This window comes from Pogona vitticeps, chromosome 4 (genome assembly GCF_051106095.1).
Source record: "Pogona vitticeps strain Pit_001003342236 chromosome 4, PviZW2.1, whole genome shotgun sequence".
NCBI lineage: Eukaryota > Metazoa > Chordata > Lepidosauria > Squamata > Agamidae > Pogona > Pogona vitticeps.
This window is the reverse complement of record NC_135786.1, coordinates 218,392,428-218,419,773: the sequence shown is the minus strand read 5'-3', so window position 1 is coordinate 218,419,773 and position 27,346 is coordinate 218,392,428. Positions and strand designations below refer to the sequence as shown.

Sequence of the window (27,346 nt, the reverse complement as noted above, 5' to 3'; positions counted from 1 at the left end):
CGACGCTGTCGGAGGTCGAGTCGGGACCGCAGTCGGCGCCGAGGTGGAAGGGACCGGTTGCGGTGCAGGGGCAACAGGTAGTGAAGGAGGCTTTTCTCCGACTCGAAGAACTCGGCGTCGACGTCGAGGGCGGGTCGACTCCGAGGAAGAAGACAGGTATATGTACCGGATCTTCTTATGGTACCGGTCTCGAGATGCGGACGTCGAAGACGAGGAAGGAGACCTCGAGCGCTCACGTCGACGTCGATGGCGCTTACGACGCTTGGGACGGTCGGAGTCCGCCGAACAGGAAGAAGAGGATCGACGTCGATGTTTGCTACGACGCCGATGGGAGCGGCGTTTCTTCCTAGAGCGTTTGCGCTTAGAAGATTTTGAGTCCGAACGATGGGAAGAGTCGGACTGGGTCGAAGCCCGATGCCTCTTCTTCGACCGTTTCCGTCGAGGAGACTTCGACCTCGAGCGGCCGGAGGAAGGGGACCGACTCGGGGAGCGATGCTTCTCCGTGCGGGGACGTTTACCTCGAGGGGATTTCGACCTCGAACGCACGGGTGAGCGAGGCACCTTGTCTCGAGGAGATCTCGAGCCCGAATGTACGGACGAGATCGACACGGGAGACGACCCCTGGCCCGCAGGAGATGGGCTATGTGGGGCAGAAGTGAGACCAGTAGTGACCGACTAACTGGCTCGGCGTTGGGGAAGACATTCCCGATGGTGGCACAGCTTCCGTGCGTCGAACCGGAGGAGGAGCGGGTGCATCGGACGAAGCCTCGAAGCGTCTCGACAACTCCTCGAGAATCGGTGACGGTATCGAGCCCGAGCTCGGAGAAAGTCGAAGGGATGTCATTTTAAGCTTGGCGGCTGCCTTGGCTTTAGATGTCTTCGACGGTTTAGCTTTCGGTGGAACAGGAGCCGGGGGCTCGGGATTCGAAGCAGGCGCGGCCGATTTCGACGCCGCGGATTTTTTCGACATTTTCGAAACTTTGGAGACGACCGATTGAACAGGAGCTGCTCGAGAAGTGGAAGCCATCTCCCCCTCCGAGGGCGCCGTGGAGGACAACGTTGACTCCCACAGATGGAGTTTAAGGCGCTGCTGGCGAGCCTTAAGAGCGGCTTTAGTAAAAGCTTTGCAGTGTGGGCAAGTTTTGGAGTTGTGCGATTCCCCCAAACAATACAAACAAGTATCGTGGCCGTCTTGGTGGGGAATTTTGCGATCGCACACCACACACCTGCTGAATGGCCCGGAAGGGGACATAAGGCGGTAAGAAAAACCGACGTCGACTAGTTTAAGGGAGAAGGCAGAGCAGTCCGTAATCAGTCCGAGTAAAAGCCAGGAGAATAGAATAAACCGAGTCGTCTAGTTGAAGGGAGAAAGCGCTAGGGTAGTCCGTGAGCTAAGCGAGGTCAAAATCCAAGGAATAAATCAGGTCGCAAATAGAACGCAGCTAAGACGAAAGGCTCCAAACCGCTAGGCGGAAAAATGGAACTGAGGGACGGTTAGGCTGGGCGTGCGCAGTAGGGGTAGTCCTAAACATTGTTACTTTTCTCTTGCAGCTAGAGAATGTTCCGAGAGGCCCAACGCTGGCGCTGGTATTAACCCTTTGTGTGCATTCACAGAAGACCACGATGAAGAATGAATGTATCATTCATACTGACTTGGAAATAAGTCCCAATGTTCTAATTCACAAGCCACAGCACTTCTGCTAAACTTAGCTTATGTGAATACGTTCAATGCTAATTTCACTGAAATGAAAAAAACATTTTAAAGGAAGAGGCAGTAAGATAAAGAACACCAAGAAATGTAAACACAGAAATCCATAAGAAAGCAGATTATTTAGTTCAAAATGTATTTATTGAAAAATTTTTACCCCTTCTTTCTTTTGCTATTTACTAATCAGTTTGAATGAATGAGCTTTATTACGGTCACTGACCAGCAGACTAATCTGTTTCAAAGTGGGGTTTCACAAATTAGCAACAGTTAAATTACTGTATTCTTGAAGGCTTTCATGGCCGGGATCCGATGGTTGTTGTAGGTTTTTTGAGTGGTTTGGCCATGTTCTGGAGGTTTTTCTTCCTAACGTTTCACCAGTCTCTGTGGCCGGCATCTTCAGAGGACAGGAGTTAGAACTCTGTCTGTTCCGGTGTCGTGTGTGGGACAGTTGAGTATCAGCCTGAAAAACCTACAACAACCATCAGTTAAATTACTGCTGATAAATGTTTCACAACAGTAATTTGAAGAAAACTGCTGTCCTTATCAGTTCCTTCAACTTCATTTAAGAAGTTTTGTTTTCCCTGTCACAGACAAAGATCGAAAAATTCTTTCAGCCGAGTCCATTTCTGTTAGATTTTAAAAACCACTCACGTAATTTGGATTTATACTGAATTACTTACACTGAAGTGACTGGCATTATGGAAGCTTAAAGCCAAACACTTACCCAAGCTCTGGATCAGAGCTGATATTATTCATTTTCTAAATTCTCAGTACAGTTCACTTCTTCAAGCTTTAGACAATGTTTATGTAGTTTTAAAGATATGCTTCCAGCAGTAACATACATAGATATACTCCATGGGTACAAATGCCAGTATGTAAGGAATGAATCTACTGAAAATGCAAAAGCCAGGACAAGAAATATAGAAAGCACTAGTGAAACCCAAGAAACTTTAAGAAGGGTAGAAAAAAACTGAAGTTGTATGCCAAGTAGCTGCTTTTTTTCTGGTTGAGTTGTGACAAAATGAAAAAAATGAAGAAAAAAGCATGATTCCTGAATTATGGATATTGAGACAAACATAAAGTACAACTTTAAATTCCATGTCAAAAGCTTTTGGCCAAATGTGTAAAATTTGCAAGTCAGACTGAAACAAGTTCTTTTGTATTCTCTTTTTAAAAGCTTTTCCCAATCAGCCTTTTAAAAATTCAGCAAAGGGAACAAAGCTTCAAAAATAAACAGAACATTCCTCCCAAGTTTGAACTAGCTAGAACCAAGCCAAAACAGTTTCATTTTTGCTTCTGTTACTGTTTAAAAATATTTGCATTTTTTGGCATGCTTTCATTTCCTCTCAAAAGCTAGAATGCAAATCCAGAGATGTGCTTACAAAGTGTTTTTAAGGCTCAAGGATGTTATTCAGCTGTTGAATTAAACCCCACAGTACAGCCAAGTATAATGTGACCTTTCCAAATAAGAAAAAGCTTTTGTAGAGTTCCTTTACTAGAGTACCACCTGTGGCAATATGTTAAGGCTGGGTTGGATAAACAATATTCTACCATTAAAATCAAAATGGGGCACAGATAGTACAGGCTCCCTGTTTCAGACGTGTACGCTCTATACATACTAAACAACAGAACTGACAACAGAGGAGGGAATGGCCACAGTTCTCCTTTCATGCTTTTCAATGTATTAAAAGCAATGCCTGAATGAGCCTGAAGCTCATGGTTAACACCAGAAACATAAACGAGTTCAACCACTGAAATGTAGTATCTGTCCTTTTATCTTCAAGATGTCTCTTCTTTCCTGTGGGAGGTGCATAATTTCCAGTCCTTAACAGCTAACAATCTGTCAGCATTCTGAACTCTTGAGTCAACATGAAAAGCCCTAAGACAACATCTTAAACTCATTTTTTTTGTTAATTAAATACATAACGGCTGCATTAGGGGGTAGCTTATCCACACATTAATGAAACTAGCTGCCTCCCTGGCTTGAACGTCTCCCTTTCTGTTCTGTTCCTCTCATGGGGCCAAGATTTAACTTCTGGTCAAGCATGGCTTGCACTGAAATCCAAACATACAAGTATGAGTAAAGTCAACCATATTTAATTAATAGAGAAATAACTCCAAAAATCATGGTTCAAAGTTGGTTTGTTTTAATACAACCAGAGGTAATTTTAAATACAATTTGTCCAGATGTGACAAACTGTGGGCAACCAAAGTGGAGGTTTCTGAACTCTTCCTCTATTCTGTCCTGAAGGTAGAAGAGACAGCCAGCCTGGGAGGAGGTTAGAGTAGTTGTGATGTCTGAATGTAGCCATTTTGGAATCCTTCAGTCCACATTATCAGTAATGGCACTAGACATGGTCCTAGCTTGTCATGTGGGAACATGGAAATATTTATGAGGAATATATTTAAAAGACTTTGCATAAGCTTTTGCTTACTTCAGTAAAGGAGATTTCAAGAACAGCCAGATTCTAGGAACCTTTGCTCTCACAGACCAGGAACTCCCTTCAGTTATAAATTGTAAATTACATCATCTGCACACTTTCTTGGAACTTTAAATACAGGCTTTGCATGTATTTCTACAGTTCTATTTGACGTAAAGCTAATATCCAGAATTTATATAAAAACACAGAGAAAAACGTTATCTTAGAGTATCTTTCATTCAGAATTTTCAAGTAAGGAAGTTCTAACAGAAATATTTGAAAATCTTGCCCAGTTCTAGAAGCTTGTCACAAATGTCACCATCATAACACACAATCATACCACTAAATAAGGAAGAAATTTTCTGCCAGGTTGCTGCAGTGTTGCAGTTATTATAAATCCCTGAATATGGATTTTGTCTTGGTCAAAGATACTACAAAACAGGATGCTATAGCCTCTGGATGAGGTGCATTAACTACTGAAGAGAGCACCTTGAGACGTCTGCAGAGTGTGCGTAGTTCTTCACTATTTAGAGCATCGATTCTGCGGTGATACTCAGCCACTGATACTACCTGAATATGGAAACAGGAAGACAAAAATTCCACTGACAGTTAAAGAAAAAGAAAGAGCAATAAATAAACAAATAAATAAATAAATACAACACAGCATGAAAGGATTCGACAATGTGGGGAGTATAAGGGGAGTGAACAACAACACAATAAAATTAAAATGTAGCAAGACATTGCTGTAGTGATATGATACACTGCAACATTTCACATTAAAATGAATACATGTAACAGTCAGGATTTCAAAGAAAACAACATCGCTGATCTGATATATCTTCGCAGTAGGAAGCATAAATTCCTGCTAGAATATTGTGGAAGCATATGGACTACTAAAACATTTCTTTTTATAAATACTGTCTGCTATTTTTAACTGGGGATAAAAGCAGAAGCAAAGGCAAATTTCAAGTTGGGAATCATGAAGAAAGGAACTGAAAAGAAACCTGACAACTTCATACAAATCCATAGTATGTGGAGTACAGGGAAGAGTTCTGCTTACGTTAATAAGAAATGATATTTCAGTGCCCAAAGCGACAAACGTTCCAGAACAACTCTGTATGATGAGAAGTTCTAATGTTGGAATAGTTTAGTTAAAAAAAAGGTAACTAAGGCTAGCAGCAATAACATTAGGGAAAGTATATAGGGAAATGTTATTTCCGCTTCACTCATACTACAGGTTTGCATCCTCACAAGCATAAGCAATTAATTTTAAAATAATTTATGGACATTTCTGAATGGATCCGCTGACTACCGCCTCTACCAAACAATGCCTTTTAATATATGTATGAAGTTGCTGAGAGCTCATATGGAGATCTGGAGTTTGTTATCAATACATAGATCACACACAGCTCTAGCTCGCCTTCTCTTCATCTGTAGGTGAAGATATGTGGATTCTTGAGTTCTGTCTGTTGATAACGGACTGCATGAGGGCCAGAAAACTAAAACCTAATCTAGGTAAGATGGAGATTCTACTCCTGGGAGGACCATTGAACTAGTTAGATGGACATTTACCTGGCCTCAATGGGGCTACACTCCCCCGAAGGATCCAGTTCACAACCTGGGGGGTGACTCAAGGATCCAGCCCTCTCTATGGAGGCGCAAATATCTGCTGTGGCCAAGAGTGCCTTTTATCAACTTCAGTTGATTGCCCAGCTGCACCCATAACCTGGATAAGAAATGTCCAACAACAGTGGTTCATGCACTGATAATCTCTAAAACGGACTACTGTAATACTCTTTGCATAGGGCTGCCTTTGAATTCAGTATGGAAACTTCAACAGGTCCAAATGTGTGTGGCCAGACTGATTATAAGTACCAGCCTCAAAAACCCTTCTCCAGAGTTTGAATACTTTCACTGGCTCTCTATCAATTTCCATGCTCAATTTAAGATTACTAGTCATAAGTTCTTAATGATTTAGGACTTCGATATTTGGCAGAATCTTTCTCCCACAAAATAACTACCCATCCCATACACTCCTCACAGTTCTTCGTGTTAAAAATTTTAACACCCAAGAAGGCAAAAACAAAATAAAACAAAACAAAAAACAGTTCAGCATTAGGAACTGAGCTTTCTCAGTCAAAGGATGTTTCTGAAATATTACTTAGAGGATCAGGTGGAAGAAACCTTTTATATACACTGTATCTGCAAACAACTTAATAAGCCACCAGAAGTAGTACTTGTTTGGATACTAGGTTCAAATTCAACCGACTCTTGTGTTCCTGCTGACTGAAAAAAATCACCTATGCTATGAACACTCCCCCTTCCCCCCCAAAAAAAAAACTAGGTAGGAGATAATTACAAGAATGCTCACAAACATTGATCAATCTATGCAACTGTGTTAGCCAACCTGCTACTGTATTTTGTGTCAGACTGATTCAAAGGAGGTCTTAGTCAAAAGTTATTCTTTGATTCATATTGAAGGATTGCTTCTTCAGCACTTCCTAAATCCCAAGCAGTCTCTTCTTTGAATGACTGATAGGTTTTCTAGAACTAGTCCCATTAAACTTCCTGCCTGCATTCTGAAACAGAGCACGTTTAACATATTACTTCCAGAATTTCTTACAATGCTGGAGAAACGAAGAATTAAAACAACCTGATGTTCTGATGCCAATGTAAGGATCTACTCTCACACACTGCCCACCTCCACACACCAACTTTAATATCTCGCGTGGCACCATAAAGACTATCAAGCTGTTTCTCTGGACTACAGACCATTTCATTAGACAGAAAAGGGTTGCAGTCTGTGAAATATCATACTAGTTTTTAATGTACCACAAAAACTTTTTCAGTGACAAATTAGCACCAGTACCCCTTTAGAAATCTTTATTACCATCCTAATATTTCAGCATGATTACCTCATTCTGACGATCTTGTCTGCTGTAGCAAAATACTCAATGCAACAAAGCCTAAACTATCTCCTTCAATGAAGCTGATCACACAGAGAGGTACTGGGAACATTTGAAGTTTAATTAGCTGACTCTTGCAAGATAAAAGCAAGATTTGCACTTCACAGGCCTACAGTGAAATAACTATGAGAACACAAACTTAATATCTTCCTATGAATGCTGATAAAATATCTGAAATTTAAGAGCATATTCACTCCATTCATATGGTATATTCACAAAACAGAAGTAAGCAACTTGAGGCCCTCCAGATGCTATAGGACTGTAAGTCTTATAGACCCTCACTACTGGCCATGCTAGCAAGGATAAGTTCAACAACACCTGAGGGGCCACAAGTTTCCTGACTGTTGCAGAAACAAATATATCTATGTTATTCCAAGCCATGCCCACTTTGTACTGGCACAGGGAAAGAACCTGGATCAAGGTTCCCTCTAAGCTTGGCGAGTAGGTGCACCTCTGCACAGTGATCATGTTAAGTCCAGTCACAAGTGAACCCTGCACGCAGGGGGAAAAGTCATGGTTGTACACAGGAACAATTTCACGCACACGCGAGGCAGAGCCCTGCCCAGCAGAGCTAAAAGTTAGAGGGTACATTGACCTGAATATAGTTGTATTAAATGTTCTAAAATGAATATTGGAGATATTGGGAGAAAGGCAGCCTACAAAACATAATCAATCAATCAACCAATATGATGCAAAAAATCAAGAAAGTTTGTGGAGTTCCAATCTTTAGGACATGCTGCTTCCCAAATCACAAATGAAAGAAGAATGTCAGAGAGAAAGTTGCTTTCTGTTCTTTAGTTCCTTTTTTGATTTATAGTATTTCATTTTAAGGAGGGACATGGTGGCACTGTGCGCTAAACCGCAGAAGCCTGTGCTGCAGGGTCAGAAGACCAAGCAGTCGTAAGATCGAATCCACGCGACGGAGTGAGCTCCTGTTGCTTTGTCCCAGCTCCCGCCAACCTAGCGGTTCGAAAGCATGCAAATGCAAGTAGATAAATAGGGACCACCTGGGTGGGAAGATAACAGCGTTCCGTGGCCATGTGACCACGGAAGATTGTCTTTGGACAAAACGCTGGCTCTATGGCTTGGAAACGGAGATGAGCACCGCCCCCTAGAGTCAAACACGACTGGACAAAAATTGTCAAGGGGAACCTTTACCTTTACCTTTTATTTCATTTTAAACTGAACATTGATAGGGGCTGGACTTGATGATCCATAGAGTTCCTTCCAGTTATGCAGTTCTAAGATGATATAAAAGTTCTAGATGCACAGATATTCACACTGTACAAATGCAGTGAAACAATGTGCAACCACAATCTAAGCATAAATGATGTACAAGAGATTATGAAAGTAATATAAATCTAGCATATGTTTACCACAAATCGCTTCTGTACTTAGAACAATTTTCTAATTTTGTTCATTACAATATTATTTAATTCTTAAACCAAACTGGATTGTACAAAATAGATGCTGCAGTCTATTTTGAGAAACAACTCCGTCTCCACCTCTATTTATTACAGAGTGGCAAGGACCACACACACACTCCTTTCTTAGTGGTTTATCTTATCTAAGGAGCTCTTAGTCCCCAAAACGCTACTAATATTCTATTTTTAATTTAATAGCCCTTCATTAGCAAAGGTTGTGTTGGCTCTGAGTATAAAACACTGGTTGTAGAAACGTGCTGACACTTTTAAAAATAAGCAAAAATAGCTCTCTCCACCTAAAAAGGTTTTAAAGTAGGTGTAATTATACAATTCTGGGTTTTGTTAGCCAGAGCAATTGCTGCTACCCTGTTTCCCCAAAATTAAAACCTAACCCGAAAATAAGCCCAAGTATGATTTTTCAGGATGCTCATAATATAAACCCTACCCCCAAAATAAGTCCTAGTTAAGTGAAACCCCATCCTCCCCCATTGTGCAGCAACCAGAAGATGACATGACTGTATTTGAATAAATGTAGATTGTTGTACAGGAAAAAAATCCCCTGAAAATAAGCCCTAATGCCTTTTTTGGAACAAAAATTAATATAAGACCCTTTCTTATTTTCGGGGAAACACAGTAGTCCTTTCTATGATTGCCCAATACATTAGTCACTGTTGTCCACCAATACTCAAAACAAATTAGAACTGCTTGCATACTTAAATACTGAAGTCTGATTTTTATGTAATACTAAATGCTAAACCATAATTTAGTGTATGTGTAGACGAAGTGCACACTGAGGGCTCCCTTCTCTTTATTGAGAGTTAAAGGAACAATTTTACAATGTTTTACACAGTAGTCAACTATATATATTTAAACATATATCTGTGTCACTCTCCAAACAGAATCTTTAAAGCAGACAATAATAAAATTTGCCTGTTGGGGGCAATGATTCTAATCAAAGTACTATATGCCTTCTTCTTTCACTCTTATGCTTTCTGATGACATCATAACTGACATATCATAATGATTCCCATCCAAGATCTACAGAAAAGAATTTAGGGTTTTTTTTAACCTCAGTAATAGTTAATGAAACATGTTAAGCTTTTTCAACTAATTTTCCAGTCTTTGTGAACACCCTGCAATGTTATTCATTCAATTTATCTCCAAAATGAAGATTTGCCTCAGATAGTAGAATTCAACATCCCTGCAGTATTATAATCCTAATACAGACTGTACTGCTGAGAGAAAGTGAGAACTAGAGTAAAGGAGGGGGAGAGAGGAAAACTCTCAGCAGCATTACTATGTAATCCTGTAATTAATACTGCAGGTCAGAGGTGGAAAATGTTTGGATTCTCAAACATCCTCCATACATCTCAGGTTGCACCAAAGATGTTTGTTAAGCCACCTCTCCTCAGGTTTCCCTCCTTGGCAAAATCAAGTGCTCAACTGTATGTAGAAACTTCATATCTTCTCTTATTGTACACAGTCTGGTTATATTTTAAATGTTGACAAACTTTTTAAAAAATCAAAATCAAAAATAAGTTATGGCCTGTTCATGACTTGTACCAGGCTTTTAGATGAAATTGGGCATGGACCCAAAGGTAAAATTGCTGGACTTATTAACGAAAATTTTTAACTTATTCATTATAGTAGGAAAAGAACTGAAAGATGTGTATATCATAATGCTTTTATTATAAAGCTACTATATGCAGAATCATGTGAACAACAGTTTTGCCTGTTGTACCCCCAAAAGGATGTTGGAGAGCTGAAAAAGATTTTAAAAAGGGTTTGTAAAATTATTTGGGGCAGAGCACCTCAATAAAAAAGAGCTGTCCCAACACTTAAACCTTCTCAGAACCATCCCCTACCTGTAGATTTAGGTTATAGATTTAGAAAATTATGCTGAACACTTAGAAAGTGGCGCAGTGGTTAAAATGCTGTACTGCAGCTAAAACTGTGCTCACGACCTGGGGTTCAAATCCCAGGTAGCCGGCTTAAGGTTGACTCAGCCTTCCATCCTTCCGAGGTCGGTAAAATGAGTACCCAGCTTGCTGGGGGGGGGGGGGGCAATGTGTAGCCTGTATAATTAAAAATTGTAAACCGCCCGGAGTGTGCTTGTAGCGCTATGGGGCGGTATATAAGTCCAATAAATAAATAAATAAAATAAATAAAAGTTTCTCTCTCACTCTTCTCATACTGCTACAAGCATTCAAGGAAGCTGAAAAGCTGGAGATTTCTAGATGGATAAAATGAACTGGCTTCTCACAAGGCACACATATTTGAACTGTGGCATTCACTAACCCAATGTGTTAATGAAACCACTAAGTTCAGAAACGGTAAGCAGTTGCATAACAGCTACTGGGTACAACAACAGAAGAGGACTACTGCCACCATGCCCTACTTGGAGACTTGAAGAAATATGACAGACTAATCTCCAATCTGACCTAGCAGGACTTGTCACAACCAAGGAGCAATTTTATAAGAACAAAAAACTCATTGCACTGAAGTGAATTACACTAGTAGATTACTGATGATACATTGTAGTAGTTTGAAATATGACCTGTAGCTAGTAATTGATAGACTGTCAGACTCTCAACAGCCCATATATCATACTTCTTTCTCATAGGTCTATGAGAAAGCTTTTCAAACACATGTCATACAAGGTGGGGACAGAGATCAGACCCTATAAACTTGTATAAACTGCCTCTTTCATATATTCCACCCTAGAGAATCTAGTATTGCATCACCAATAATACGAAGGTTTATTCATCTGCTCATCATCCAATTTGATGCACACTATCATCTCTCAGCAATGCTCTTCTAACATTGGACAAAATCAACCAGTTTCAGTGTACAAGAAAAATGGGCACAAATCAGGCATCAAAGGACAATATTCTGTGGAAGACCTCCTCAAAAATTCCTTTGTTGACCTTTAAAGCCATCATTCTTCAACAAATTAAGGTTGAAAAGAATTCCTGCTGAACAGCACCTTAACCAACAAATTTAATTTCCGCTTGAATCAAGATGGCTGTACAATTCTATAGATACATACCTGCTAGTGTAAAGTAAAATATCTGATGAAGTGGGCTCCTGCACATGAAAATTTTATGTCATAATCAGAGATGGGGGTATTCATATATGAATATCCCCACGCAGGTGGCGTTAATGAGAGTCCACTCACCGATCCACAGCGGATGCAGATGGCGCGATTCTACCAATATCTCCGCAGTGAGTGATCAGCTCACCACTCTTCAACCTTGCAGTGAGGCTTGTCCTCTGGCCACCTGCCAGGAGTGGTAAGCAGATCATTCACTGAGGAGAAATTGGTAGAATCGTGCCATCCATGTCAGATCAGTGAGTGGACTGTTTGGCCTCGTGGGGTGGACCCTCATTAATGCCACGTGTGCAGTGATATTCGTATATGAATACCCGCATCTCTAGTCATAATAAATTAGCCAGTAATTAAGTTCAAGCGATATGAGTTTTCTAATGACTCTTGCAGTTAAGCCTTGATTAAGATGTCATGGGCTTGTGCTACATATGTTCTTATGAAGAGTATTCAAATGAAAGACACTAAGGTTAATAATGGATACAGAAAGAAGCAAACTGTTTGAAACTAGCCATAAGTTTCTATGAACAATTCAGAGTGCTGATTATTACTTATAAAGCTGTTAATGGTTTATGAGCTCCATAGTTGTCAGAACATCTATCTCTTCTATAAAATAGCTACCCATTCCACCCACTCTTCGCAGTCCGTGATGCTAAGAATAATAACACCAAAGAAAGCCAAAAGAGCCAGCTTAAGAAATTGTGCTTTCTCAATTGTAGCTCCATCTCTTTGGAATAAACTTCCAATAGAGGTTCAATAGGATCCTTCCTTCCATATTTTAAGAAATGGGTGAAAACTGAACTTTTGAAAGTGGCTTTTATCAATTTTGACCTGGGATTTTAAGTTCTTTAACTGTTTATTTTTATTGAAAGTCAGGTTTGCTTGTGACTTGGGGATAATTATTTGTTGATATAAATTATATGTTTGTATTGTGAATGGTATTATTTGACTGATATTACTGTTGTAAACTGTTCAGAGAGTGCTATGCAATGTGGGGCAGTATACAAGATAGATAGATAGATAGATAGATAGATAGACAGACAGATAGATAGATAGATAGATAGATAGATAGATAGATAGATAGATAGATAGATAGATAGATAGATAGATAGATAGATAGATAGATAGATAGATAGATAGATAGATAGATAGATAGATAGATAGATAGATAGATAGATAGATAGATAGATAGATACAGTGGTGCCCCGCATAGCGAGGTTAATCCGTTCCGGATTAACCTTCGCTATGCGAAAACATCGCTGTATGGGGCAGGAAAAGCCTATTGGAACGCATTAAACTTAGTTTAATGCGTTCCAATAGGCGCCAAAACTTACCCCTCCAGCGATGTTTTCGCTGGTCCGGCGGCCATTTTGGAGCCGCCAATCAGCTGTTCGGCGGCTCCAAAATGGCTGCCGGATGACCCGAAATGGCCCCCTGTCAGTGTTTTCGCACCCTCCCCTTGCTTACCGAGGTCGCGAAAATGCTGCGGGGGGGGCATTTTGGGTCGTCCACAGCCATTTTAATGGCCGTGGATGACCCGAAATGGCCCCCCGCAGCGTTTTCGCGACCTCGGTAAGCAAGGGGAGGGCGCGAAAACATTGACAGGGGGCCATTTCGGGTCATCCGGCGGCCATTTTGGAGCCGCCGATCAGCTGTTCGGCGGCTCCAAAATCGCCGCCGGACGCCCCAATCGTCGCAAAGCGAGTGCAGCGATTGGGGAAGCTCCTTATAGCGATCCCCAAAAAGGGATCGCTATACGGATTCTTCGTTATACGGTGCGCTCGTTAAGCGAGGCACCACTGTAGGTAGGTAGGTAGGTAGGTAGGTAGGTAGGTAGGTAGGTAGGTAGGTAGGTAGGTAGGTAGGTAGGTAGGTAGGTAGGTAGGTAGGTAGGTAGGTAGGTGGTTTTCAAAATTGAATGTCATTAAGATTGCTTCATGTAAATTAAGAGTTAGAAAGACTAACGTTATCACTGAACAGAAGGAAATACCTCGCTTAGCGATCGCTCCGTTTTATGGCGAAATCGCTTAGCGACGCTGTTTTTGCGATCGCTTTGCGATCGCTTTGAGATGTTTCCTATGGGGAAAATTCGCTTTGCGATGATAGCGGGGAGGCGATCATCACAAAGCCCCCATTTTCGGCCAGCTGATTGGTGGTTCCAAAATGGCCGCCGGGAAAAAAATGGCCGCCCGCTGTTTTGACTCGCTTTAGAGGCACCAAAAATGGCCGCTGCAATGGAGGATTTTCACATAAGGTGAGTTTTTAAGCCCATAGGAACGCATTAAACACGTTTTAATGCGTTTCTATGGGCTTTTTAAAATCGCTTAGCGATGCTATCGCTTAGCACTTATTTTTGCTGCACGGATTAACATCACTAAGTGAGGCACCAATGTATATGGGTTAAGGTGTGAAGGCTCCCCCACTGAGAAAGTAGACAAGGGACTTAATGTCCCTTTCTTCTGGTATCAGCCTATAAAAAGTTGTACTGTGAATTTGTCATTTGCATAAATGGTTAATAATTTATTATTATAATCACGAAAAAATACAGCTTGGGTCCAGGCTACCTGAAGGGCTGTATCTCCCCATACTCAGTACTTAAACTCATTACAGTACTTAATCCTCTTGGTCCCATTGCCAGCCATGGCATAGTTGATGGGGACATGAAAGAGGCATTCTCTGTGGCTGCTCCCAGGTTATAGAATGCTCTCCCTAGGGAGGTTAGGTTGCCCCCCTCTCTTTTATCCTTCTCCTGGCAGCAGAAGACCCACATTTTCAGGCAAGCTTTTAACAATCATGACAGAGTCCATGAATGCTTTTTAAAAAAAAACTAATATAGATTTTAAGATTTTACATGTTTTTAATTATTCAATGTCTTTAAATCAGGTTTATAGTTTAATTGGATTTAATGCATAACATTTTGTTTTAAATTCTATTCTTTTTAACACTGCGAGCTGCCTTGAATCCGCTTACTAGGAGAAAGATAAGACTACAGTGGGGTCTTGACTTCAGAACTTAATCCGTATTGGAAGGCGGTTCTCAAGTCAAAAAGTTCTCAGGTCAAATCTGCATTTCCCATAGGAATGCATTGAAAACCATTTGATCCGTATATGCTCTTTTCCGTCCATAGAAACTAATGGGAAGCTGCTATTCCTCCTTCAACCACTAGAGGGGGATATTTTTTTCTTTTTTTCTTAGGTCAAGAAAGGTTCAGGGAAGGCAGGGAAAATACAGTCCAGGCAGTACAGTACCAGGTAGTCTGAAGACTCCCAATCCACTCTCTAAATGCTGGGAGGAGTGAGGAAGCAGACAGGCACCCTTTTCACTGGCCAACAGTTAACTAAAAGTTCAAATTTTGCACTTTCCCTGCCTCCCATGTGTTTTTTTTTCAGTTCTTAACTCAAATCTAAGTATGAAAGTCAAGTCAATATTTTCCTATGAGAGCGGTTCTTAAGTCAAAATGTTCTTAACTCGAGCCGTTCTTAAGTCAAGACCCCACTGTACAAATAATATAACAAATTCAAAATCTAATGATCTACCACTGTTTGTAGATCAGAACTATGTAAAGTATTCTCGTCAACATTCTTATACCCACCATTGCATTTACTCTTCATTTTGCTAACTCGTAACTTTGGTAATTTGGGGGAGTTAAACCAGTTACTTGCATTTTACCCACTCCAGCAACACAGTCTGCATCCAGTGGAGTAACACAGCAGTTACTACTGGCCTTACAGTGTAATGACCTCATGATGAGAATGATGGGCCTTAGCATGTTGCAAGGAATGGAAGACTCGGGAGTTTTACGTTTAATTATATACTAGGCAGTGAGTAAAATGTTTCAGAAGAAAAGATGCATAAGGAACCCTCCTATAATTTCTTTCACAATTCTGCCATATAAGCAAATCTTGGAAATAGTATCACTCTTTTCTATTACATTTTATACCATGAAAGAAAAAAGAAAAGAGAGAAATGGGAACACAGTGCAAATATCATTGCCTGCAAATGTGTCCAGGCAATTCTCAGTTCATTATCATTTACAGTTCTATGTGGCCAAATGAAGGAAGAATCACAATTTTCCCCAGAATGTGAAGTCCAAAATGATGCAAATTAATGTCAACACATTTTAAAAACAAAATACTATTTCGAGGTTAACAAAAATAGAATCATTTGCAATTACATGATTCCTAGCTACTTTATCTACAAATATCAATGCAAAGATAAAAACTAAAAATTCATTGGTTTATACAAGTCACAGGAAATGAAGAACAGCTATGAAGCTGTACACTGTATGTCCATCCCTCAATTTCCCATCCCTCAAAATTCAATGTCTTATAATATAATAACTACATTTCATATCTGGAAACACATGCAGAGTAAGTAAATATGATTTTCTTAGACCAGCTAAATAGACCAGCTAAAATATACAAGTGGAATTAAGATCTACAAGAAACTCCCTAAAATTCACTGCTCTCAAATCATGTAAAAGTAATTACATTTCATGTTTAAATCAAATCACTAGTGCAAATCCAACTTTTAAATATATAGTACAATTCAGTACAGTATCTTTGTAATAATACTCTATACGTACCTGTCAAACTACCTACCATTTAAAGCTCTGAAATTAATCTTACAATAAAACAAGAGACCAGTATTGTTTGCCACAACATCATCAACATAACATCAAAAATATTTTTCAAAAGAATTACCAGAGTGTATTTATTTTTCAATGAGTGGTGCTTTCTTCCTTTCTTGCCATACCAGAAACGAATCATTTCCCTTGGAAAATGTCAAATTAATTTTAGCTTTACATGAGGAATTACCCCCACCATTCTCTCTACCTGCTTTCAATCCCATGCACTGCAGAACCTTGCTAGGAGACAGAACAACGTGTTAGTTGCACAAAGCTGACTGACAGGATAAATAGCTAATCGGTAAGACGTATGTACTCACTGGGGTGTGTCTTATTCAATGAATGAACAAGAGAAAGGTTCGTATATTCAAGGGAGGTTGCAGTGCATTAAAGTGCTAAAAAGCAAGATAGTTTAAAGAGACAGAACCCTAGAAATGAGATGAAGCAAAAATTGTTTTCTGCCTCTCTCATAAAGAAATGCTTAACTTATGCTTATTATTACTAGTGACAGCTAAATGTTGTCTACAGCTGCTGCTTATCTTCACCAGTGAGCTGTAAGGAAGAATGAGTCACTCAGCTCCCAGATTTAACTCACTCACTGTATGAATGGTGACAAGAAAACTAAACGGAATACACTTGGCTTATATGATAAGAAAATCCCACTGATTTTAATGCACTTGGCCATTCAACCATCATTTAAAAATTATTTTCTATGAAATTTAGTCTCTTTTAGCAATGGTTACTACACACTGTTGATCAGCTGCTACACAGCCCTCTTGCTGTGTAGAAAAACACAGAAGCTGCAACTGATTCAAGATGCTATGATTAGGCTAGTAATGAGTGCCTCCTACTGCATTCACAAGATGCAAGCTATGTTGGTTGTCAATGGTCTTCTGAGCTCAATACAAGGTGTTAAGTATTACCTCTACAACCTTACATAGATTAGAACCCACATTCCTAGAGGATCAGCCCCACCCATATGGGCTCATGCACCAATTGAGGTCATCTACCGGTAGTACTGCCTTTCTGAAGATTCTAACAGCCATAGCCATCTGATATGTTAGAAACAGATCCTTTCAGGTTGTTGTCCCTATGCTTGGAACTCCCTTCTTGTTATGTGCCGTCAAATTACAACCCTACTAAGGTTTTCAAGGTGAGTAATTTAAGGACTGGTTTTACCGGTTCTATCCCACAGTGAGTTTCCATAGCAAAGCTGGGGAATCAAACCCTTATCTCCTGAGTTCTAATTGATTACTCCATCCACCACACTACACTGGGTACCCTTCATTTCTTGAGTCCCTGTGATATATGCATCTTTTCAGGGATTCAGGAAGATATATATGGCAGAATCGTTCTGGCAATTCACTTAAATGCTGCTATTTTCATTTTATCTCTCACCACTTGCTCTAGTGAAAATGTACTCCAAAAATAGATATCTTATCTTCCCTTTCACTTTGCAGGTAGAAAAATGAAAGTTTCTATCATCCTATCTACAACAAACTCCTTTATTTTACAACACTTTCTAAAAGACATGGAGAGCTTCTAACTTCTAAATTGTCCCAGCAAGCCCGAAGACTACGTAATACTGAATACCTTCTTCTCTACAGCCGTTGTAACATGCATCTGTTGGCTTTACAAATGAATAAATCATGGGAAAACCTATATCCAATCATTCCTTACTGAAATTTTTCAGGTATCCCATAAAAACCAGAATCTCAAGGATAGTGGGAACAACCATTTAACAAGATTTGAACAATATTCTAAGGCAGTGTTAATCATATCAACAGCTTCCCTGATTAGGTGCAAATACATATTACATCAAATATACTGGCAGCTGCCTAATACTGAATGACAGCTAAATTATAATAGTCCACCAGATTTTGACATTCCCTTGCCACTGCAACAGTGTAAACAGCCATTAGCAGGAGAAAATATATTTAAACATACTGTTTCGTGTTTGCCAAGAAATTAGGGTAATATAAAGAAATATTGTGACTGTACATTTTTCTAACAGTCCCCCCAAAAGGGTTACTTTTATAGCTACCACATTTAAAGGGACATTCTTTCATCAGATTACAGCCAAGAGAAACATGGATATGTTTCCTTCTTTCAAGGCTGTATTTACAAAACCTAAGCTGTTAACACAAAAAGCAGTATGTTGCACATTCCACGCAGCTATCTGAATACCCAGTTAATGTACCGTATGGGTCTCTAGGGAAAGTGACTTTGTTCAACTTTGTCTCAGATTATAAGTGTCAATATACTGAAACTGTATGCAATGTCCCTTAAAGTTGCTGGATCGCTACATTCCCCCCCCCCCGAGTCAAAACTCAGGAGGCGGCTGCAGTTGTGGTGCTGGCGCTTCGACAGGCGGTGGGCCAAGATCTGGAGCAGCTGGTGCTGGCGGCAGATAGGGGGTGGGGTCTCGAGGCACCTGCATGACCAGGATTCCCCCTTCTGTCACCACTTCTGCCACCGCCACGTCTGGTTCTGCTGTTGTGGCACGCCAACCTTTTTTTTCCCAGTTTGGGCACTCGGACCCAAAAAGATTTGCCTTTTCAGCCTATTTATATATGGAAGCCATTATTAAATATGGTTTTAAGGGAGAGTAACCAGATTAAGAAAAAAATGTTCGAAGGGACTTTCAGCAACTATTGTTAGGCAATTATTGGAAAGTATTCAAATGGTAATATTTTAATAAACTCATTTGCATCCATACTTCCCATGCTTCCTTCTAAACAGCTTACTAAAGAATGAGAGATAGATGCATTAAACCATCAAACTATTACCTTAAACATAACAGTAGATAGTGTAGTCCTGACTGCGTTAATCACACTTTACCATAAAGTGGTAGAGAAAAAGGGAAAGAGAAAAAGGAAAAACCTGTGTATCATTATCTGTCCAGAGGAGCATAACAGGCAAGTGCACACAGGACTGTAGGCTCAACAAGCCAGAACAGAAAGAGGTTTTAAATTTTATCAAAATTTAAATGATAGCACTATGCTATACTTGGTTTACATCATTTATGTCTCTCTCTGCCTTACTTTTTTCCACCTTATCTGAACAGTTCTAAAACATGTGGTGACAGCTCTGCAAGATAAAATAGCAACTCAGGTACTAAACAGTAATAATTACCTCTAAACAGTACAAGTTTGAGACCAGAAGCAAAACACTCTACAATCCCGCACTGTGTAACACCAAAGCATCTCCGTCTCTTTGACTTCATAGTTCTGACTGCCAGATATACTTTTTTGAAAAAGTGACTTCACAAAAATCAGATTGTACTGTATAAGTAAAAGGTGAGAAAATAATTGCTATTCTAAAAGGAGGTTAGTATATAGAAGATTAGTAATATAGATACTAAAACTTCTGTACAGTGGGGTCTCGACTTACGAACTTAATCCATATTGGAAGGTGGTTCTTAGGTCGAATCTGCATTTCCCATAGGAATGCACTGAAAACCATTTAATCTGTATCTGCTCTTTTCCGTCCATAGAAACTAATGGGAAGCTGCTATTCCGCCTTCTGCCACTAGAGGGGGATATTCTTTTCTTTTTTTCCCCTTAGGTTCAGGAAACCAGGAGGAAGGCAGGGAACAGGTTGCAAAGCACTTTAGAAATCTTTTTTTTCAACAAAGCCAATTTTAAATCATGTTTTAAAGCATGTTGTGCTGATTTTTTCAGCACAAAGACACACAGGCAGGCTTTTTAGGTGCTGAGCAAGCCTCCCCAAGCCTCTTCAGAGCCAGCTGATAGGCGGGGAGAGGAGGGTGCAGGAGCGGGGGGGGATCACTAAATGGCTGCCAGGCTCCCTTCTGGGTGTCGGCTTTTAGCTGTTTCCTGCTCTTTTTCCTGCTGTTTGGGGGCTACCAAGGCCTGGTAAGTGACTTTATTTTATTTATTTTTAGGTTTCTGAACCTTTTTTCCCCTCCAGAAGCCTCTAAGGGGAGGGAGGGGGAACTTTTTTTCCTGTACGTAACTTGAGGGAAGTTTGTATGTCGAGTCCTTATTTCCCCTATAGGGCGGTTTCGTACGTTGAATTGTTCGCAAGTAGGGTCGTTCGTAAGTTGAGACCCCACTGTATTAACAGCACTGCTTTTACACCTTGCAGTCCAAATACATTCAAATTGTTACCCCATTAATTCTTCTGCACTTCTTTCTCCAAAATAAAACCTAACTGCACATCAGCAGCTTCTGGGTCCTCAATGTTTAGACTGTCAGTCACGAATTCTTCTGCTTTGCTATCAAAAATAATACTTCCCTGCACGCCCACTGAACTGGTTCTCTCCCCCCCCCCCATTCAACAGACTCAATCAAAGGCAGACTTTCATTCTCAACAAACCACTGTGCTGGGACTGTATAAGCAAAATATGCATACAATTACCGTGTGCTGAGCCAATGAGCCTAGGGTTAATTGGGAATGGATGGAAATAGGTACTCTCACAAAATAAAAGCAAACTTTTGTCTCCTCCAATGTTGCTTGACTCGAGATTCGTCCCCAGCCAGAGATCAGGAGAAAAATACCGATTCCCTAGCTTCTATTGATATTCTAGAATCTGTCTGATTTATTAGATAAAGGATATAACAATGTCTACTTGGCACTGCTCAAATAGAACTTCATAAAGGAACTCAAGACTCATTTTTCAGATACTTAAACCATTTCTATTTTACAACTAGATAATTGCAATGAATACCAAAGATTGTACACTATCATTTTTACTTCTATTAGAAAAGTAACAAAATGCAGTCCGAAGCATTTACCTTTGCAAATCAACTTCCTCCCCTTCAGAAGAATTCGTTATGCATTCACTCTCAGAAATGAACTAAAGCCCATACTCTAGAAGTATGCAAATATATCACCAGCAATATGGAGATTTTTAAAGGTCTACTTTATTTTAAAATTTGAATTAAGATTCTTAATCTGTAATGTTTGGCATAAAAATGCAAATGAAATATCTGTATTTTTGCAATTCTTATTTCACGTATGTTTCTACAGAGTTTCCAAACAGGTACCCATTATTTTTCTGTTAGCTTCACAACCAATAGTAACAACAAAAAAGTCTCTACACTGTCTTGGATCCCCCCTAGGGGAGAAATGCAGACTAAAAATTGAATATATAGACACATACATACACAGACATAACAACAGAAACAAAACCACCCAGCAAATTCTGATGCAAGTTCAACCAAACATACATGCAGGATCAGATCACCAACTGCCACATTGGGAGCATAGCATACTGTTGTACAGTTACTAAAACATGAAGCAAACTGTGTATATAAATGTTCATAAGGATGAATCAAATGTATAATGAACCACACCATATTATGCAGAACATAAGAACATATGCTTTGGGCACAAATGCACAATTAAGATAATGAATTAAGATTAAATACTCTCATATACACCATACTTTACAGTAGAAATGTAACCAAGGCAATAGTTTTTAATTTATTACACTACACCAAAAACTTTTTTCACATCTTTAATAATTAATAGCAAATTAATATAAAGATCATTTCCCCCTTTTGGATATTGCCCATGCTGATACACAATAAGCAAAGTTTAACAGTTATGTTTATACTGCCTGCACAAACAAGAATTTGGACCAAAATCCAATCAGTTTATTTTATCAATAAATGCATACAATGAAACTCTGACAGAACCTCATACAGAGAAAAAGATCAGGGTGTGGGGGACTGATTTCTAAAAGCCTCATGGTGCAGTAGTTAAACTGCAGTAATGCAACCAAGACTCTGCTCAGGACATGAATTCATCCCAAAGGGCTCAGGTAGCCAGGTCAAGACTGACTCAGCTTTCCATCCTTCTGAGGTTGGTAAACTGAGTATCCAGCTCACAGGGGATAGGGGTGGGGGAGCAATGTATACCCTGCATAATCAAACCACCTATAAACCACCTAGAGAGTACTTTAAGCACTATGGGGCAGTATATCAGCAGCACACTTAGCTTTTTGTAAAAAATTTAGATGAGTCAGGTAAATGGGGCATACTTAATTCTGCATCAAAACTGAACTTTCATATAAAAGAAGCTGCTAAGGATAAAAAACTGGTAAGGCAGGTGTTTTCTGCTGGGTTGGGGAATATGTAGTCCTCCAGGTCAGTGGTTCTTAACCTTTTTGAAAGAAACACCCCCTTGAGCCATTGAGGAAGTTATCACTGCCCCCCTCGGCATGGCGTCGGCATCGAATCCGCTGCCAGCACCAGCTGCTCTGGATCCGCCTGCCGGATCCACTGGCAGCACCGTGGCTGCAGCCGCCTTCTCAAGTTTGGCTTGCTCCATCGCCCCCATATCGCCCCTTTCTGTTCCTTCACCCCCATGTTGCCCCTTTTTGTTCCATCGCCCCCCTTAAAAACAAAATCACTCCCTGGGGGCAATATCACCCAGGTTAAGAACCACTGCTCCAGATGATTCTGAATTGGACCATTCAGCATCCCTCACCCCCACTATACTAGTTAGGGCTGATGAAAGTTGCCGTCCGTCAACATATGAAGGGTCACACATTCCTCGCTCCCATTTATTGTTTCAATTTATGATTTCAGATCATCTCCACTGGGAATGGCTTGTTCTGTTTCAAAACGATTGTACTACATAGTGAAACAAACTGAAATCATTAAGAAGTATCCTACACACTTACTTCCCACTCCTTAGCTGTTGCTTCATTTATTGAATCCTCATCAGCTTCAGATTCAAGTTTTTTTACTACAATAAATCCAAGCTCTCTATTTGTTTCTCCAGTTTCTTCTGCAAATATTTGTGGACTCCACTGAACAAAAAAGGAATACAGATGCTCAGTCCTTTAAAGGGGAAAAAAGAAAATTAATTAGTTACCCTTCAGACTTATGAAAACCTAGTTTACTGTGTTCCCCATGTATTAACTGCTTAATCTTTTCACTATCCTGGATTCATTTTTTAAAAATAAAGAAACTTATTACTGTTTTTTTTAAACTGATCACATTTCCTTAAAATATCATATTGTCTTCTCCATCTTTTTCTCACTCATCTCTGAACGAAAGTGTCAAGATCTATGTATAAACGGATCATAAAAGACTAATACAATAGAAAGGAGTTGCAGAAGCACTTCTTATCTTCATTTGCCTTTTTCAGGTTAAGACTTATTTAAATTGTATTTCTTGGGTATTGGTCACAATGTTCTTATTTGAAAAAATACAAGCTTGCATTCTGGGTGTCAACTCAGTGTTGAGCATGTTCTGTGTTTTGTTTTAGTTCCTAGATTCTGCCTGCTACTAATTTAATTACAGAGGCTTTTCCTAGCTCAGGCTCCTTGAGAAACATCCCTTCTTTTCTCTTCTTCCTTTATCACCCACTTTCATCTCTCCTTCATCTCTCTTCTATTTTCTGCTCTCCGATGAAGGTATGTAAGTAGAGATGCCACTTCAAACTACGTAAAAGGAAACAGGACATCTATCATAATGAAAAAATGTTTCCTTGAACCAAGAATCACAGTGTTATTGTTGTCACATGTCATCAAGTTGCTTCCTGCTTATGGTGACCCTATGAATGAATAACCACTAAAATATTCTGTTCTCAACAACCCTGTTCATCTCTTGTAAACTCAAGGCTGTGATGGTTGTTGTGGGTTTTTAGGGCTCTTTGGCCGTGTTCTGAAGGTTGTTCTCCCTGACATTTCACCAGCCTCTTTTTTGTTATGAACAGACAGATGGAGTGGCCATGGGGAGCCCCCTCAGCCCAGTTATAGCAAACTTCTACATGGAACATTTTGAAAAACAGGCCCAGGCTTCGGCACCCTTCACACCCACAGTCTGGTTCCAATACGTGGATGACACCTTCGCAATTTGGAACCATGGTGAAGAAAAACTGGAAGAATTTCTAAACCATCTAAACAGCATCCACCCAAATATACAATTAATCATGGAAAAAGAAATAGAGGGCCAACTCTTAGATGTCATGGTCATATGCAAAACTGACCTCCTATTGGGACACAAGATCTACAGAAAAACCACCCACACAGACCGGTACCTACACAAAAACTCCACCCACCACCCATGACAAAAAAGAGGCATAATCAAAACACTGGTAGACCGTACAAACTGGAACTGTGAAGCTCAATTTCTCAGCACCGAACTCAACCATCTGAATTGGGCCCTACAGGCGAATGGCTATTCCAAGAATGAAATCACAAGAGCCATCAAACCAAGAAAACAACACTAAACTGAAGAGGAAAAACAACCACCCACAAATAAAGTATTTCTACCATACATCAAATTTTGAAAAAACACAACCTACAAACAGTATTCAGACCCATCACAAAAATATAACAAATGTTATGGTCAGCAAAGGACAAAAGGGACCCCTCACCACTGCAGGAGTATACCGATACCTTGCAGTTATGGACAGGTATATATTGGAACCACAAAATGCAGCATTTACACCAGAATCAAAGCACATGAGAGACACTGCAGACTAAAACAACTGGAAAAATCAGCTGAACATTCCCTAAAACAAGCTGAACATGAAATTCTATTTCAAAATACTGAAGTATTGGACAACACCAGCAATCATTATGTTAGACTGCACAAGGAATTCATTGAAATCCACAAACATCAACAGAACTTCAACAAAAAAGAAGAAGGTCTAAAACTTAACAAGGCCTGGCTCCCAATACTGAAAAATACAGCCTGCAAAAAGTCAATGAACTCTACCCAGCCACAAGGACCAGGGATCATTGCACAAAAAAGACCAACTAACGACACCCATCAATCACAGTGACAGATAATCTCTCCCCTCTTATCACAACAAAACACACTGATCACCCTATCTCCTGAAAAGGACAAAAGCTGTTCCCACAGCTATAAATACTCAACTATCCAACAAACAGCAACAGAGCATGGGCAGAGTTCCTACTCCAGTCCTCTGAAAATGCCGGCCACAGAGACTGGTGAAACATCAGGAAGAACAACCTTCAGAACATGACCAAAGAGCCCGAAAAACCCACAACAACCATCAGATCCTGGTCATGAAAGCCTTCGAGAATACATTCAAGGCTGTGATGTCCTCTGTAGTCCTTCCTCTTCTGATTTCAACTTTTCCTAGCATTACAGTCTTTTCCAGTGAGTATTTCAAACTTAGCTTCACAGATCACTGCATTCCAAAGCCTGGGAGCAAGTTTGGGGGTGGAGATCACTAAATCCCGTCGTAGCAAGTAATGCAGTTTAACTGTGTCCTGAATGAAGCACATTTTCATTTGTCCTGACAGTAAATTTCTTTCAGTCTCAACTCACTGTCCTCACACCATGTGTTACGTTATAAACCTCATCAGGTCTTCCTTGCTCAACTTTTCTCCTAAACAATTATGCATCCAATGTGAAAGTTTTTTTTTTTTAACAAAAGATCCTTTGGCAGCCTGATCAATTTGATTACCTTTTTCTACAGGTCTTACAGCTCTTAATAATTATCTTCTATTTCATCTGACAGTATATGGTATAGTGTAGATGTATTATGTTGTTGTGATGTCCCTTCATATTGCCTTTGACTTATGGCGACCTTATGAATTAGTAATCTCCAAAATGTCCTGTCCTCAACTGCCCTGCTCAGCTCTAGCAGGCTCAAGCCTGTAGCTTCCTCTAGGGAGTCAATCCATCTTATATTTGACACAGTGGTGCCTCGACTTACAAACATCCCTAGTTGCGAAAATTTTGAGGTATGAAAAGCTCTGGCTGCAAAATTTTGCTTCTAATTGCAGCCAGAGCTTCGACCTACGAAAGGCAGGGGGAAAGGGTGGGAAATTCAAAGCAGCCCCCACTGCCCTCTGCCTCCCATTCCCCGCTATGAGGCAGCGGGGGTGGGAGGCAGATAGTAGTGGGGATGGCTTTGGAAGCCTGGGAAGCCGGACTTCCAAACCTGTCCCCACGGGGAAGGGCTTCCAAAGCCGTCCCCGCTGTCGTCTGCCACCCTTCCCCGCAGGGACTGCTTTAGAAGACCAGCTTCCTGGCCTTCCAAAGCCGCCCCCAACGCCGCGCTGGGTGCCAGTGCTTTGGAAGCCCGGGAAGCTGCCCCAACCACCACGCCAATACGGATTAATTCCGTAAGTCGAGGCACCACTGTATGTCTCTTTTACTGCTGCCTTCAATCTTTCCGAGCATTACTGTATTTTCTATGTAATTTATTTTCAACCTCTTTCATACAAACCTTTTGCATAGAATTGGGCCACCATTGCACAATGGACACCTATTTCACTGAGCTACCCACTATGACCCTATTATCTTTACTTCTGGATCATCACAGTCCATTCAGACCTCAGTACTTTACTGACAAACAGTGGTCTGTTCCAAATAATTCTGCACAAAGAATGGAAATAAAGCAGATGCTTTTCTCCTCCATTCTCTCCTTTCAGAGGAGGTCATCAGTTTCCTATCTAGTATAAACAAGAATAATTGGATTTCCTTTTCCTTACAGTGGACAATTTCTTTTGGAAAAAGGTTTTTCTTTCGAGGCCTGTACATATGGCGAAAATTCTATGTCCTTTAGAAATAAATTTTAAATGTCTTAACTGATGTCAGAATTGACAAACTATTTTGTATTTACTGCCCAAAATGACGACTAAATACTCCCTTTAAAACTTCATTACCAATTGAAGTATTGAATGACCAAGAGTCACAGTTTGCTATTTTGGGCATCAAGACTAATAATGACTCACTATAAAACAGAAATGGAAGAAGTATGAAAACTGTGTTCAGTTCTGGCAGTAACAGATTATGTGAACTACCCTGGTTAATTTATAAAGATCGAAACTTGTGTGCATGATATCCTGAATTATGCCAATGACTATTCAATAAGGGACTCAGGGCTGCTTTTCCTACCAAAAGTTCATATATTCCACTTAGGTTCACTGCATTGATCAAAAATTGTAAGGAACTACATCAAACCAAACAGAATTATTCCTGAATCCAGAATAAGTTATTGTGAAACTTTCCAACATGATATAACAAACTCACTGTCAATTACAATCAAGTTGGTGACTCAGCTGGCTAATATACAGTAAAACAAAATGTTCTACTGCAGCTCATATCTTACAGAAATTAGTGGGGAAATGTAG

At 40.1% G+C, this 27,346-nt stretch overlaps 1 protein-coding gene across 5 annotated transcripts in view; it reads right to left on the bottom strand.

Annotated features, from left to right (window-relative positions):
- Positions 1-27,346, bottom strand: part of OXR1 (oxidation resistance 1) — a 298,281-nt gene that overhangs the window by 22,573 nt on the left and 248,362 nt on the right. For 2 of the 5 annotated variants that reach the window (XM_078393677.1, XM_072999256.2), the window contains 2 exons: positions 22,907-23,066; positions 4,618-4,698 (listed from right to left, as the gene is read on the bottom strand). In XM_078393677.1, coding sequence (XP_078249803.1) covers positions 4,618-4,698; positions 22,907-23,066 — 241 coding nt within the window. Of the gene's footprint in view, positions 1-4,617; positions 4,699-16,327; positions 18,611-22,906; positions 23,067-27,346 lie in introns of those variants that run through there. The other 3 variants (XM_078393678.1, XM_072999257.2, XM_020783454.3) reach the window with 2 other exon arrangements.